The sequence below is a fragment of the Gorilla gorilla genome, chromosome 1 (assembly GCF_029281585.2).
Source record: "Gorilla gorilla gorilla isolate KB3781 chromosome 1, NHGRI_mGorGor1-v2.1_pri, whole genome shotgun sequence".
Lineage (NCBI taxonomy): Eukaryota > Metazoa > Chordata > Mammalia > Primates > Hominidae > Gorilla > Gorilla gorilla.
The window spans coordinates 52,585,505-52,602,061 of NC_073224.2; the positions used below are offsets into that span (position 1 = coordinate 52,585,505).

The 16,557-nt window shown below is 51.5% G+C and overlaps 1 protein-coding gene across 1 annotated transcript; it reads left to right on the plus strand.

Moving 5' to 3' along the window:
• The first annotated feature begins 2,466 nt into the window (after positions 1–2,466).
• REN (renin) lies at positions 2,467–13,951 on the plus strand. Its single transcript, XM_004028219.5, has 10 exons — positions 2,467–2,585; positions 6,607–6,757; positions 7,355–7,478; positions 8,091–8,209; positions 9,175–9,371; positions 11,406–11,414; positions 11,979–12,098; positions 12,452–12,593; positions 12,853–12,951; positions 13,593–13,951. Exons 1-10 carry the CDS (start codon positions 2,488–2,490, stop codon positions 13,752–13,754), a joined length of 1,221 nt encoding a protein of 406 aa, XP_004028268.1. The 5' UTR covers positions 2,467–2,487; the 3' UTR covers positions 13,755–13,951.
• The last annotated feature ends 2,606 nt before the right edge of the window (positions 13,952–16,557 follow it).

Genomic DNA, 16,557 nt, shown 5'->3' on the forward strand with positions numbered 1-16,557 from the left:
CAATTTCTATAAGCTATAAATAGCTCAAAAAGAAAAAAGGCAGGCCAGGCGCAGTGGCTCATGACTGTAATCCCAGCACTTTGGGAGGCTGAGGCAGGCAGATCATGAGGTCAGGAGATCAAGACCATCTTTGCTAACATGGTGGAATCCCGTCTCTACTAAAAATACAAAAAATTAGCTGGGCGTGGTGGCACGTGCCTGTAGTCCCAGCTACTTGGGAGGCTGAGACACGAGAATGGTGTGAACCCAGGAGGTGGAGCTTGCAGTGAGCCGAGATTGCGCCACTGCACTCCAGCCTGGGTGACAGAGCAAGACTCCGTCTCAAAAAAAAGGCTTTCTTGACTCTGGAAAACAAAACATAAAGAATTAGCAACATTTCAAACTTAATTTAGGATTAGATTTTGAGGACATTTGTCAAAATGTTAAAGCCTCAAAACATTTGATCAAAACAGAACCACCGGTCTTTGTAAAATAATAATTATTCATTTCACAAAAGTGATAATTAAAAGACTTTAATAGCAATACAGAAAGTTACATGAATATAAAGACTTAACCTTTCTAAAGCTCAGTTTTCCTAAGTAATCAAAAACCTGATAAAGATAACATAAGAATTAGGAATTATCTTGAGAAAATGTAAAATCTTTCCTTTTTTTTTTTGAGACAGGGTCTCACTCTGTCATCCAGGCTGAAGTGCAGTGGCACAATCATAGCTCACTACAGCCTTGAACTCCTGGAGTCAAGTGATCCTCCCACCTCAGCCTCCCCAGTAGCTAAGACTACAGGCATGCACCACCACACCCAGCTAATTTTTTTCAGAGATGGGGTCTTGCTATGTTGCCCCGGCTGGTCTTGAACAAGCTTCAAGTGAGCGTGAGCCTCCTACCTCATTCTCCCAAAGCACTAGGATTACAGGCATGAGCCACTGTTTCCCAGCCTAAAATAATTGTTTCTTAGGACAGCTACCAAAAATGCAAAGAAAAATTTTCTGTAGTGTGATTGCTTCTTCTTATGGGAAGCCCATTTAGATAACCTGTAAGTCAAACCTGATGACAATACTTGAATGTAATCAGACACAGAAAGACTGTTCAAGGCTATGAGTAGCTGAGTCCAAGCTCGTATCACTTGCCACACAACAGCCAATAAGTCTAGAGACAAGGTATTGTGGCAAGGAAAGCTACCTTATTCAGAGAACCAGAAAACCAAGAAGATGGTGGACCAGCATCATAAAGAACCATCTGAAGTCAGCATGAACGTTAGGCTCTTCTTTATGTTAAGGGAAGGGGAAGAAGAAGGGGATTGGGATCAAGAGGTGACTGATGACCACAGACACCTGGGTGCCAGCAAGGGTCTGAGGACGTTGTAAAACTTCTTTTTTCTAGGTCAGGTCACAATGTTCCTATACATCTTTAACATAACATTGTTATTTGTCTGTATATTTCCTTATCTCCTTGGGGGTTAGTTTGGGGAAAGGAACTGTTACCATTTTTTTTAAAGTTGAACTTCAAGCTAAACTCCTATAATTAGCTGGTCTATGTACAGAGCTAAGCAGAAGCTTTTAGCCTAAAGGATAATACCCTTGGGGGTCAGAGGCAAAATGGAGTCAGTCATGCTAAGTCTCCCTCCACTCTATTTCTTTTTTGAGATGGAATTTCACTCTTATTGCCCAGGCCGGAGTGCAGTGGCATGATCTCAGCTCACTGCAACCTCCGCCTCCTGGGTTCAAGCAATTCTCTTGCCTCAGCCTCCTGAGTAGCTGGGATCACAGGCGTCCATCACCACACCCAGCTAATTTTTGTAGTTTAGTGGAGATGGGGTTTCACCATTGTTGGTCAGGCTGGTCTGGAACTCCCGACCTCAGGTGATCTACCCACCTTGGTCTCCCAAAGTGCTGGGACAGGTGTGAGCCACCATGCCTGGCCCCTCTACTCTTATAATTAAACCAGCTGTTGCTTCTCCTGCCAAGAAACCAGTCATGAAGATTCACCCATGTTCTAGATGGGAAAACTGGGCTGTAGCCTGGGAGAGGCCAGTCAGGGACAAAGCCAAAGTTAATATAGAGAATGGAGCTTCCAGGGTATAGGGGTTGGGTCTGGGCTAGGGAGCTGGAAACCTAGGTTTTATGCTTATCCCAGTTTTGATGTTAGCCCTGAGCAGTGCTGTTTCTCATCAGCCTCTGCCTGCACCAGGGGTCACAGGGCCAAGCCAGATAGAGGGCTGCTAGCGTCACTGGACACAAGATTGCTTTCCCACAGCTGTCCTTCCTCCAGCCCCTCTGCTCCCCATCCGGAAACCTGGGTACCCTTCACCCACCTAGCTCTGTCCCACAGTGAGATTTATTGCTGACTGCCCTGCCATCTACCCCAGGGTAATAAATCAGGGCAGAGCAGAATTGCAATCACCCCATGCATGGAGTGTATAAAAGGGGAAGGGCTAAGGGAGCCACAGAACCTCAGTGGATCTCAGAGAGAGCCCCAGACTGAGGGAAGCATGGATGGATGGAGAAGAATGCCTCGCTGGGGACTGCTGCTGCTGCTCTGGGGCTCCTGCACCTTTGGTCTCCCGACAGACACCACCACCTTTAAACGGTAATTGGTAACTCAGGCAGAGAAGGGGTGGGAGGGGTGCAGGGTTCCCACCTTCCCAACACCCTGGCTTTTCCATATGCGGTGTCATTCAGTCCTTACGATCAGCGGGACAGGGAAGTATGGACCTGTTCAGAGAGGTCAAGTGACTTGCCCAATAAATGACACTAGTAGTCAGGTCTAGAAGCTGTGTCTTTTGCTTCCTGCCCAGAACACCATGCTAACTAAGCACTGTAGAGAACTCAGAAGTATTAGGACACGCCCCTTGCACTTGAGGAGCTCACAGCCTGAATATTAAGAAGGGCATGGGTGGTTGGGCGCAGTGGCTCCTGCCTGTAATCCCAGCACTTTGGGAGGCCGAGACGGATCACTTGAGGTCAGGAGTTTGAAACCAGCCTGGCCAACATGGGGAAACCCCATCTCTACTAAAAATACAAAAATTAGCCGGGCATGGTGGCAGGCACTTGTAATCCCCAGCTATTCGGGAGGCTGAGGCAGGAGAATCGTTTGAGCCCGGAAGGCGGAGATTGCTGATCGTGCCACTGCACTCCAGCCTGAGTGACAGAACAAGACTCCATCTCAAAAAAAAAAAAGACAGGGGTCGGGGCATGGGTACAGTTAACTGTACCAGGGAAGCAGCTTGATATCGTGGTTAAATGCAAGGCGTATAGAGTTAGATTGCCTTCACTTAAATTTTGCTTCACTAGCAGAACAAACTAGGTCTGGAATCATGGGCAAGTTATTTAACCTCTCCAAGTCTCAGTTTATCATTTTAAACAGGTATGATAATAACAGTACCTACCTGAAGGGGCTGCTTTGGGGATTTTAGGAGATAAGGCATAGAAAGCTGGGCACGTTGTAAGAGCCCAGCTACTGTTAGTACTACAGGATGGATTCTTACAAATATCAAAAGCAAGGTTTGGCCGGGAGCAGTGGCTCACACCTGTAATCTCAACACTTTGGGAGGCCGAGGCGGGCAGATCACCTGAGGTCAGGAGTTCAAGACCAGCCTGACCAACATGGAGAAACCCTGTCTCTACTAAAAATACAAAATTAGCCGGGCGTGGTGGCACATGCCTGTAATTCCAGCTACTTGGGAGGCTGAGGCAGGAGAATCGCTTGAACCTGGGAGGCGGAGGTTGCGGTGAGCCGAGATGGTGCCATTGCACTCCAGCCTGGGCAACAAGAGCAAAACTCCGTCTAAAAAAAAAAAGAAAGAAAAAAACAAGGCTTTAGGTAGCCCACAATTAGAAGGAGAAAACCTTAGCATCCCCTAGGTGCCAGGCCTTGTGGGAACAAGTGATTCATTAAGACTGTAGAAGGAAGCTGGGCACGTGGCTCATGCTTGTAATTCCAGCACTTTGAGAGGCTGAGGTGGGCAGATCGCTTGAGCTCACGAGTTCAAGACCAGCCTAGGCAACATGGTGAAACCTTGTCTGTACAAATACAAAAATTAGCTAGGTGTGGTGGTGCAAATCTGTAGTCCCTGCTACTCGGGAGGCTGAGGTGGGAGCATCACTTCAGCCTGGGAGGTGGAGGCTGCAGTGAGCAGAGACTGACCCACTGTGCTCTAGCCTGGGTGATAGAGCCAGACCTTATCTAAAAAAGAAAAAAAAAAAAAAGACTGAAGAAGGGGAAGAGACAGCATTTGAGAAAAGGCCTCACAGAGAAAGGGGTTTTCAATCTGGGGACAGCAGATATGACCAGCAGTCCTGAAGGTAGGGAGGCACATTTTAATAATGGTAATATTTGCTAAGCCTATAAAATGCTTAGGGTGTCACAGGATCTTTTCACATGTCTCATCTCAAGTCATGCCCCCAACAACTCAGCATTCCTACTTTGCAGATGAGGACACTGAGGCTCACGGAGGTGATATGTAAGACGCTAAGCCTAAACACACACTGGGCCTTTTGCTTCCAAAACTGCTTTCCCTTGCTCTGAGGCTCTCGGAGAGTAATTGCTGGGTTGTGAGCACTGGGTAAGAGGATGGGTGCTTCAAAGCAGCTGCACCCCAGGATAAAGGTAGAGGAAAGTAAAAACATCTTCCCCTGCTGTTATCCAAAAGAGAAAAAGAATGGAATTGGGCAAGGGGTGGAGGGGGAATCCAGCTTTTGAAACAGTATTATAGGAATTTTGCTACCCGCTATGTGCAGAGCATCACGTGAGGCACTTGGGACAGCTGAATGAATGAGCTCCATTCTCAAGGTGAACATGTACATATACACACTTACAATTTACACTTATTGAGCAGTGGCCGCATGGTTTCATCTGCACAGTGACTCTGAGGTAGGTACTACCATTAGGCCCATTTTTAGAGAGGGGTTAATGGAGACTTAGAAGAGGCCCAGAGAGGTTAGGTAGCTTTCTCAGAATCACATAAGTGGTAAGGGGATTCAGGCATGCCCCCTGCAACCACTGTCTTCACCGCCGTACGGCACCAGTTCCACAAGCTGTACAGTGTGGGCTGTGAGACCCAAGGAAAAACAGAGCTGAGGCCCAAGGGAAGGTGAGGCCGGTGTGGGCTGGAGGCCTTGGGGTAAGCTTCCTGGAGGTGGGGGTACATGTTGGGCCTTGGAGGACTAAAGAACTTGGGGGAAAAGGAAGGGAAGAAGGAAAGGATTTTCTGAAAAGGAAGTGGCAAGAAGTAAAAGTCCAAAGCATAGGCTGTTGTGAGTAAACAGTGGGAAATGCAACCTCTTTGGGGTCAAACCTCTGACCCTCCACGTTCCCAGCTGTAAAGTGGGAGTAATAAAATCATCCACCTTATGAGAGCAAATCAAATAATGATTGTGAAAATATTTTGGTAACAGTAACCTGTGATAGGAAGATAACAAACCATTTCTGTTACAATACCATGCTGATAGGCATAAAAGTTGCATTCATGTTCATGGGCAAAATGGGGGTAAGTAGAATGCATGGGATGCAAGAAGGATGTAGGAAGGAAACGGTAGTGTAAGTATAGGAGGACTAGCCGCTGAGAAGAAAGTAGAAGAAAGAGGGAATCTCTGTGTGTACGGGAAAGTCTATTGCAGAGTCAACTTGGGCTTCCATCCTGGGACCTTCCCGTGAACAGCTAGAGACATCTTCCTCTGGGCTTTGGCAGCCTTTATGTCAGGACCCAGGGGACTCTATATGGGAAATAGGGCCAGACACATGCTCTGAATCCCTGCTTCAACATTTCTGAGTCGCCTTTGTCCCTGTGAGCCTTCATTTTTCTCATCTATAAAATGGATGACAGCTAGCTTGTTGGTGTGGTTTCAGTAGCGGCTCAGTAGAGTCAGTTTTCTAGGTCTCTTTAATTCTGCCTCTCAAAGGTGATGGGAAAACATCTAGACAAGAGGCCAAGGGACCGGGACACATCTCTCCAAGGACGAGGTGCATGGCGCTCTGAAGATGCTGGCATCTCTCTAGGCCCAACCCAGCTCAGGGGGTCCACTCCACCACAGCCCTGGCTGGGTGCCTGTCCCCTGGTATCCTGGAGACCTCGCAGCTGCTGTGGGCATCTGCTGCCACCTAGCGGCCTCCCATGGCACTGTCTCCCCGCCAGCCCCTAGTTTTGACAGGGGCACTCCCTGGCATTAATCTCTTCAGAGGGAATGTCTGTGCCTGTTTCCTGTCTGTCCTCCCGCCAGGTGGAGTTCCTTAAAGGCAGTCATGATCATTATCTTTCTAGCTCCAGTTTCCAGCACAGTGAGACACAAAGTAGTTGTTCAGCAGGTGATTACGGAATAAATGAATGAACGGACCAATAAACAAATAGCCTTGTCTAATCAAAATTAGGCAACAGAAGGAAGTCACTTCAGGGTTATTTAATCCCCGGGCAGCTGACTCCTCTAAATTGACTCTTGACAAGAAGTAACTCTTATAAATGCTCCAGACGCCCTCAGCGACAGAGGTGATTTCCAGGTGGCTGGGCTAACGTTAAAGGTGGTTGTACTAAAAGCAGGGGTTTGGCCTCAGGGACTCTATCACTGTGGTGGAGGTACAGCACTTTTCTATTTTTGCTTCCTCCACCCTGGGCCAGGATCTTCCTCAAGAGAATGCCCTCAATCCGAGAAAGCCTGAAGGAACGAGGTGTGGACATGGCCAGGCTTGGTCCCGAGTGGAGGCAGCCCATGAAGAGGCTGACCCTTGGCAACACCACCTCCTCCGTGATCCTCACCAACTACATGGACGTGAGTGCTTGGCTCAGCCCCTCGCTCCCTCCCTGTCTCCTTTCCCTCATGGACCTAGGGCTTTCTTTGCTGCAAGACTCACCCTTTCCAAGCTGTGTTTGACGAAGGCGCTGAGTAGCATGTGAGCACCCTAGAAAATTCCCATTTTCCAGCTGGAAAGCCTGAGCACAGAAGACAGGAAGGCACCCAGGGGCCATTCAGGGGCAGGGTTAGGTTTGGAACTCAGCCCAGGCCTCAAGCCAGGTGTCACAGGTGGGTGGGAAGGGGTGTGTGACTCAGGTGGGGGTTTCTGTGACCTGGCCCAGCACAACCTAACGGCTTCCTGCCCCAGAGGATCCTCAAGAGTCAAGTTTGCTTCCTGCTTCATTCTCAATGTTTTGATTTCGCCCTCTTGTCTTACTGAGACTCCCACTTTCTGGGATGCCATGGGGAGATGCTAAGCCTCCTACCAGTTCCTGCAGGAAAATGGAAACCCCGAGAGGCTATAGGACCTCGCCTGGGCCAAATCTCACACCGAGAGCCAAGAGTGAAGCCAGGCAAGACCCCAAGACCCAAGGTCCCCTGAGCCCCTCCAGCCCTCTCTTTTTACCCCCACAGACCCAGTACTATGGCGAGATTGGCATCGGCACCCCACCCCAGACCTTCAAAGTCGTCTTTGACACTGGTTCGTCCAATGTCTGGGTGCCCTCCTCCAAGTGCAGCCGTCTCTACACTGCCTGTGGTGAGACCTAAGACCCACAGTGCCTCTCCTCCATCCCCCTGCCCTACTGTGCATGAGCAATCCTGCCCAACACCCAGCTCCCATCCCTCTTGCCACCAAGGGAGTGGCTTCCTCTCTGCCTCTGTGCCCACTGACACGTAGGGGAGAGAGGAAGATGTCTCCCGTTTTTCTGATACAGCCACCAAGGTTTAAAAAAAAAAAGGTCCAAGAACCCCTGAGCACCCAGAAGGCCACTTCCCAGTCTTCCTGAGATTGAGACAGGACTGAATTCTCAAACCCATCCCAGGCACTCGGAACTCTTCCATTCCTAGTCTTAATCAACAACCTCTTACTAGGCACTTACTCTGTGCCTGGCATCTTCTCTGGTGTTATCAGTGTTAGTGATTACTTTAAATTCCTTCATTTAGGACAAAATTCTCGATGTATGGGCACATTAGGAGAGCCCAAGAAACCCAGTCCTTGATTGATGAAGCACATATTCCAAGCCCCCTGACCCTAGGGCCACTCATCCCTGCACCTAAGCTAACCAGCCATACCCACAATGCACCCTGCCTCTGAGTCCCCCTGTCTGGGCCACTCTTGGACAAACCTGAGCCTCTGTCCCCCTGCCAGTGTATCACAAGCTCTTCGATGCTTCGGATTCCTCCAGCTACAAGCACAATGGAACGGAACTCACCCTCCGCTATTCAACAGGGACAGTCAGTGGCTTTCTCAGCCAGGACATCATCACCGTAAGTTGGGCCGCCCTAAGTCATCTGCCCCTGACCCCTTCTGTCCCCAGGCCTCTCCTGACCCTCCAGGGCCCACACCTGCGGGGAGGTACACTGCAGCCCACTTGGAGCCTGGGGAGCTGAGGAACACCCTGCTCTGCCACATCTGGCTGTTGCTGCAAAGCAGCAGTACCTATAGGGGAGCAAGCCTGGGCTACGGGCTCACCGTTGGGTGGTTTGTGGATGTTTTTGCATCTAACTTGCATGTAGGGCTTGTCCTGAGCCCCATGGCTGCAGTCAAGTAACTCGTCCAAGTTCACCAGCTCTGACTGGGCTACATCCTAGACTGAAATCCAGGGTCAGAGTCAGGCTGAGTTTTAGGGTCAGGCATAGGTTTTAAGGTCACAGTTGAGGTTGACTCTGGGACTCAGGTCAAGGCCTGCTTTTCTTTTTCATGTGGCCCATGTCTGACCGTTTCCTCATCCTGGAGTTTCTCAGGCCCTGCTCCATCAGAGTTAGGGGAGGGGCACACATGGCACCTGAGAGGAAATCAGGGTGATTCCTGCCTCCCTTCCTTTTTCTGTGAACTCAGATATAAAGGAGGGAGAAGGGCAAGCTTGTCTGTGCTAAAGAAACCCTTCGCCCATGATAAGGGTGGGGGCCAAGACCCAGTCCTGCCAGGCATGAAAGTCTGGCCACTGGGGAGGGGGAGGAGCTCTTGGCAGCTTTTCTTTTGCTGCTTGGCAGGACCACCCTCTCAGCCTCTGCTCTCCGATCCCTGGTCAACTCCAGCTCTCTCTGGGCTCCGCAGCAGAGATGTGTATTGGCACAGAGTGTGTGCGTGCAGGGTTGAGGAAATACTCTTACCCCGATTTCTGTACCCTGGAGCATGTGTGCCCCTGGGATCCCTAGTGTGGAAGCCCAGACCAGACTCCAACCAAGGAGTGGGCAGTGGGCTTGGTCTCCTCTGGTCCTTCCTCCCACAGGTGGGTGGAATCACGGTGACACAGATGTTTGGAGAGGTCACAGAGATGCCTGCCTTACCCTTCATGCTGGCCGAGTTTGATGGGGTTGTGGGCATGGGCTTCATTGAACAGGCCATTGGCAGGGTCACCCCTATCTTCGACAACATCATCTCCCAAGGGGTGCTAAAAGAGGACGTCTTCTCTTTCTACTACAACAGGTGGGGACTGGGACCCCAAGGGCTGAGGTGGGGGGAGAGGAGGGGAGAAGAGATGGGGAGTGGAAGGAGAGTCTGGGCCAGAATTGTAAAGTGTTTGTAATTAGGTGACAGCCAATCAATATCTAGAGCTGTACTAGCCAATATGGAAGGCACTATTGAAATTTAAATTAATTAAATACAGTTAAGCATCAATTAAGCATTCAACTGGTGGCTCTTAGTTGCACTAGCCACATGTCAAATGCCTGGCAGCCACGGTGGCTAGTAACTACAGTCTTATGACAGTGCAGATAGAGAACATTCCCAGCATGACAGGACATTCTAATAGACCGTGCCCCTCTGGAGCAAGAGGAGATGCAAGGTGGGGGCGATGGTAAATAAGGGATTACTGTGACCTGTAGCCCTGCCTGTTAGGGCCATGGCTCCTCCCACACAGAGACAGCCAACTTCAGTCATCCATTAGATCCTTCATTCGTTTGTTTGCTCACTCATCAGTTCAGTAAATGCTATGTGCCAAGCACTGTGGTAGGCTCTGGGGGTGCAGCAGTGAACACAGTGAACAAGGCAGAATCCGTACTCCCCTACCCACATAGAGCTTACAGGCTAATAGGGAAGACAAGACATATTCCAACGTAAAGAGTGTCACAGGCAGGCAGCAAGTGTGGTGCTGAAAACCATGGATGCTTTTCAATTCTAGGCTGAGCTTATATGCAGCTCAGCCAGCCTTGGGGAAGCTCTTGAGCAGGGTTGGGCTCTACTCCAAACTGCTGGGCTTAGAAAGATGGCATGAGTTGGAGACAAGAGAGCTGGAGGCAAAAGGGGCTGGGTGCAGTGGCTCATGCCTGTAATCCCAGCACTTTGGGAGGCCAAGGCGAGAGGATCGCTTGAGCCCAGGAGTTAAGGCTTCAGTGAGCAGTGATTGTGCCACTGCACTCCAGCTAAGGCAACAGAGTGAGATTCAGTCTCAAAAAAAAAAAAAAAAAAAAAGTCACAAGGGTAAGAACATGAGGCCATGAGGCCAGTGGCCAAAAGAATAGAGGAGAGGATCAGAGTTCAGAGAAATCTCACAGTAAAATGGAGAGGAGTCTCCGGTTTGGTGATAGAAAGGGAGGCCTTGAGAAAAGGCCAATTGGCGGCTCTGCATTCAGGGGTGGTCTTTAGAAGAGCTGTTTTAGAGGAGGTGGGGGCAAGGCCAGATGGCAAGAAATTAAGAGGTGGACGACGTGGGTGTCAGGAAGTGGAGGTCATGAGATGTAGGCTGCCCTGGGACATTCAACAGGGAAGGGAATGGGGGGTGGCGTGGGGGGTGAGATCCAGAAGCAGGAGAGGAAGGGTGGGTGTTTTTAAATGCTAGAGGATGCTCGAGTGATGCCTGTAGGTGGAGGAAGAAGCCAATGGAAAGAAAGAGATTAAAAATGTGGAAAGAAGAGGAGCTAAATGGGGGCACTGGAGTTTGGAGGCCTTGAAAGAGATGAGGTTCCAGCAGACAGGAAGAAGCCAGGTTTTGCAGAGGAGAGGGCTGGCCTCTTCTTTTATCTTGGGATGGGAAGGAGGGAACATCCAGAGAGATACTGAAGTGTTGAGAGAGAGGCAGGAGGGAATTTGTGCTAGCATATACACATACATTCCGAATGTATAAAAACACAAGTAGTTTGCAGTTGCACAAAATAACATATGCACACCTACACACCCATGCACACATGTGCATGTGTGAATTCTAGTATGAATTCTGGAAAAACACATCACACACACAGGCATGCCCTGGAGACTAGGCCTACAGTAGTCCCTGAGCCAAGTGCAGTGAGGAGGAAAGGAAAGTGTGGGGAATCAGCTCCAGACGGGGCACCAGGAGCCTGGCTCCAGTCCCCCACTTGTTCACTCATGGACTGGGTAACTTCAGGCAAGTGACTTCGCCTCTTGGTGACTCCATTGCCTGAAGGGCAAAGAGAGTACATAACACCCACCCTGACAAACAGCAGGGCTGATGAGGCTGGCATGAAATGAAGCTTCCTTTCTGCTGTCTCTCTTTCTCTGCAGAGATTCCGAGTAAGGAGACAAAACCCCCACATGGCTGTGACCTTCCAGTACTCCCCGAGCACCTGACCTAGAATTACACACGCCACCGGCCCAAAATTCACATCAGCAAGCCCAGCCTCCACTAGATGCCGAAGTTCTCTGTCTCTCCTTGCTGCTCTCTCCATGCCACCTGCCCACCCCATACCCAACAGCCTCCCCAGGGTCCCCTCCCATGCACCTGCTCAATCAGCAGCAACCCAAGAGTGAGGGGTGTCCATTTGTGTCTTGTTCACATCCACTCACTGTCCTTGTACCTGCTCCTTTTCTGTGACCTCTCTGGGGATGCTTTTTGGGGGAACAGCTGGACTACCCTGGAACAACCTCTGGTTGGTCTTGGGGAGGGGAAGAAAGGCAGAGAAGCAGTATGTTCTGCATGCTTCCCAACGACAGCTCCGAGCCTGGCTGTCTGTCCCACATTCCTCTGCTCTAGAGCCCTCTGTCCTCCCCTGCACACTTGTGCAACCTTCCCCGATTGCCTGAGTTGCTGGGTCCTGGAGGTTATGGGTTTCCAAGAGCTTCTGATCTTTCCTTTAGGAATTTCCAATCGCTGGGAGGACAGATTGTGCTGGGAGGCAGCGACCCCCAGCATTATGAAGGGAATTTCCACTATATCAACCTCATCAAGACTGGTGTCTGGCAGATTCAAATGAAGGGGTCAGAAATCCTCAACCCTCCCCGGGCTCCAAAAAATGCTGCCGTCACTGGGGTTGGGGAGGGTGGGGAAGGACAGCATTACCATCCTGCCCTCTTTCCAAATGCAGCCACTTCTTAAGCACAGCCACTGTTTGCTCTCTGCCTGCTCTGTCCAGGCTGGGGAACAGAGAAGGGAGGGGCCTGGGGAGAAGTGGTGGAGGGTGACAGTACCTTCCCTCCTCTACTCACTGCCTCAACAGGCCACCAGCGTGGCCTCCACCCACCCACCCACACTCAGGAAGGACATGCAGCCTGGAGGTGCCCCATCAGCCTTCTGTCTGTCTGTCTGTCTGTCTGACTGTGGCCTCCCCCAGGGTGTCTGTGGGGTCATCCACCTTGCTCTGTGAAGACGGCTGCCTGGCATTGGTGGACACCGGTGCATCCTACATCTCAGGTTCTACCAGCTCCATAGAGAAGCTCATGGAGGCCTTGGGAGCCAAGAAGAGGCTGTTTGATGTAAGAAGCCAAAGAGGGAAGGTGCTGTGGGTTGGGGGAGCGCCACCTGGTATCGGCTCACAAATCCCCCAGGCAAATGAGGCCATCTCAGGCCTTCGCTTGTTCACCTCACACTCTCCACACACGTGGCTGGTCACCCATGGGGCAGGGCACTGTGCCCAGCCCTCTCCAGCAGAGAGGCCAGGCCACCAGCGCAGGACTCCTTGTCTGCTGAGACGTCTTCCATACTCAAGAAGGCTCTCTTTGCCCCCCACCCCAGTATGTCGTGAAGTGTAATGAAGGCCCTACACTCCCCGACATCTCTTTCCACCTGGGAGGCAAAGAATACACGCTCACCAGCGCGGACTATGTATTTCAGGTGAGGTTTGAGTCGGCCCCCTCGGTGGCAGGGAGAAAGGCTGGACAGAGACCCTCAAAGAGGGACAGATTACAACGCACAGATCATGTTAGAACTGTAGTTCTCAAACTTGGCTGTGCATGTCACCTGGAGAGCTTTGAAAAATCCTGGTACCTGGGCCACATCTCATACTTATTAAATCAGAACCTCTAGAAGTGGCACCTGGGGCTCAGTTTCCCCAGGTGATTCCAATGTGTGGCCATGTTTGGGCATCACTATGCCTGTTCCCTCATCTCCATTTTCTCATCAAATACTCCCAATAATCCTATGCTCCTATATTCTTACCCTCTTTTCATAATCAACAGGCTTAGAGAAGTTGAATAACTTGTCTAGGATCAGAAGCTAAGGCAAACTGTAAGCTCCTGAAGGAAGCACGGTGCCAGATGCATTGTTTGCCTGGGATCTAGCACAGGGGCTAAACACAGGAGCGGTGCAGTCCACGATGGGGCAAAATGGCCATGATGTGAGGGAGGCCCAGTGTGGCTAGGGAAGAGATGGGGGCGAGAGGGGGAATGTTGCTGAAGACAGTTGCTGGGGTCAGGCAAGGTGAAAGGAGAATGCTCATGTGCTGGGTATGGAGAAACTCTCCCCCTTCCTGCCAGGAATCCTACAGTAGTAAAAAGCTGTGCACACTGGCCATCCACGCCATGGATATCCCGCCACCCACTGGACCCACCTGGGCCCTGGGGGCCACCTTCATCCGAAAGTTCTACACAGAGTTTGATCGGCGTAACAACCGCATTGGCTTCGCCTTGGCCCGCTGAGGCCCTCTGCCACCCAGGCAGGCCCTGCCTTCAGCCCTGGCCCAGAGCTGGAACACTCTCTGAGATGCCCCTCTGCCTGGGCTTATGCCCTCAGATGGAGACATTGCATGTGGAGCTCCTGCTGGATGCGTGCCCTGACCCCTGCACCAGCCCTTCCCTGCTTTGAGGACAAAGAGAATAAAGACTTCATGTTCACAGCCTGTTGAATCTGGGTTCACTAGGGTTTAGAACAGAGGGAGGGGCTGCATGATCATGTGTGGACAGGAATGTGACACAGACAAGCTACACATTCGCCTAGCGCACAGGTTCTTGCGTGCAGGGATGATGCCATCCATCTGCCATCAACGGGACTCAGGTGGAGCTGTTTACACAACCTCAGGTGGGAAGTCTGAAAAGAGCCAGAACCAAGCTCCCTCTAGTCCCTCAGGGACCAAGGCTAATGCTGTGGCAGTAGACTGTGGGTCAGAAAGTTCTCCCAGCTCACAGAAGCCAGCTCTGAGTTCAGACTCTGTTCTGCTGAGCTAGTCAGCCCTGTCTCTTGTCCCTGCAAAACTCCCCTCAGCTCTCCTTATCCACTGCAGATGCCCCCGCCCTGCCCCATGTAGCCATTTACACAGGCATTCTAAGGCACTACCACCTAAAATCGTAGAACACCAGAGATCCAGGCAATACTTCCACTTTACAGGTGGGGAAACTGAGGCCCAGAGAATGGAAGGCCTTGCCCAAGATTACTCGGTCAAGAATCAAGTAGTGAAGAATACTGAAAGATAGTGAAGAATCAAGACTGGAACCCAGCCCGTCTGACTTGGGTCCTGGGGGTTTCCACCTTATCATAAGCAGTTGCTACCGTCATAAGTACAGTGCTTCATGCACGCTGGTACAGGGCCACGTGCACAAGCACACATGTGCACACACACACTGCTATCCTCCATCCCATCCACCTGGGACTCGTCAGGCTGAAGTCTCTTCTCCCACTCTCACTCCTTGGGCTGTCTTCAGGGCACATGTAACTTGGGGAATGAGAAATTAGCATCCACCTGGAGCCACTGAAGCCATCCCTCTTCACCATAGTTGCTCACCTCTCTTTTGACAGAAAGTCGTGAGGCACTGAATGGCCCAACCAGGCCCTCAGTACCTCTGGGAGCCATCTGCAAGAGTCCCTGTGCAGCGCCAAGAGCCGGAGCCTGGGCTTCAGGACCCTGGACTCCCACTGATTCTCCATGTTCCCTTGTCCTGCATAGCTGTACTTCCTCACTGCAAAGGAAGTGTTGGAGGCCAATGTCTTTTCCAGCTCCATCCTGGAGCTCCAGGACCTTAGGAAGGCAGGCACGACCCCCATTATCTCCTTCACTGTCCAATATGGTAGGCACATGTGGCTATTTACACTAAAATTAAAATTAATTAAAATTGAATAAAATCAACCGGGCGCGGTGGCTCATGCCTGTAATCCCAGCACTTTGGGAGGCCGAGGAGGGTGGATCACCTAAGATCAGGAGTTCAAGACCAGCCTGACCAACATGGAGGAACCCCCGTCTCTACTAAAAATACAAAATTAGCTGGGCGTGGTGGCACATGCCTGTAATCCCAGCTACTCAGGAGGCTGAAGCAGGAGAATCGCTTGAACCCAGGAGGCCGAAGTTGTGGTGAGCAGAGATCACACCATTGCACTCCAGCAGCCTGGGCAACATGAGCGAAATTCTGTCTCAAATAAAAAAAAATTTTTAATAAAATCAACGTGGCTAGTGGTCACTGCATTGGACAGCAGATATAGAACATTTCAATCACTGCAGAAGTTCTGTTAGGCAGAGCTGGATTCTGGACCGCAGTAAGCATAGGAGCCTCGCGGCTGAGAGGTTCCGGGATAGGCCAAAGGGGTAACTGGGAAAATAGGAAAGGGCCCCTTCTCTGAAGGCGCTTTTCTGGGTGGGGCAGTGAGAGATAGTGACTAGTGAGATCCCTGAGGCCTCACTACAACAAATAGGGCTGGCAGCCAACAGAACCCTGCTCAGGAGGTGGCAGAGAATGACCAAAGGAGAATCTGGCTAGTAGAGGGACTTGCCCCCTGAGCCGGCCTCGCCTCTCTCCATGTCTCCTCCCCACAGCAACCTGCCCCGGGACACCTTGTCACCCCTTCCCCTTCCTTCCCACCCCCAGCCATCACCACGCCTTGCTTTGGCCCTTAGCTGCGCCAGGCATTTAGCTGTCCTCCCCAGGACGCGCGAGGGTCTGTCCACTTCACACCCCGAATGCCAAGCAAAGCACTGGGCTCGGGTACACCGCTTGCCTGCTACCTGGCTCCATTCACACGCTCAGGATGGGAGGGAGGCTTTAACTCAGTCTTGCCCCAAGTCCTGCCCAGGATGTGCCCAAACACTCCAACGCCCTGGCTGTTCAGTGGCCTGCCAGGGGACAGCGCAGTCTGCTGCGCACACTCTCACCCCAACGCTATCACCCAATGTCCCCTCTTCATGCAGTGTGTTTCTGTCGGGGATGGGAGGTTGCCTGGGTGTGGTGGCGGGGGGGCTCTCTGCAGGGAGGGACCTTTGAGATGCAGCAGGGGCCGCCCCTGCAGAGCCATTTCCCGGGGTCCGGGGACTGGGGGCACGGAGCAGGGGCACATAGGGGCGAACCTAAGCTGACGTCGTGGGAGCAGCGGATCTCTCTATTCCAGGATGAGGTGGGGGCGCAGGACGAGCCCTCCCCCGCCTCCACCCCAGGCTACTGGGAGAGAGCTGGAGTCTCGCGGCCTCGGAGGCCGGGAAGCCAGCCCCGGCGGGGACCCGGGCGGGGCGGAGCCAGCGGA

Excerpts from the sequence above, each read along its gene's own strand:
- REN (XM_004028219.5), top strand. The coding sequence starts at position 2,488 with ATGGATGGATGGAGAAGAATGCCTCGCTGGGGACTGCTGCTGCTGCTC. Across the intron at positions 2,586-6,606 it reads GACACCACCACCTTTAAACG|GATCTTCCTCAAGAGAATGC; the intron begins GTAATTGGTAAC and ends ACCCTGGGCCAG. Across the intron at positions 12,952-13,592 it reads GCGCGGACTATGTATTTCAG|GAATCCTACAGTAGTAAAAA; the intron begins GTGAGGTTTGAG and ends CCTTCCTGCCAG.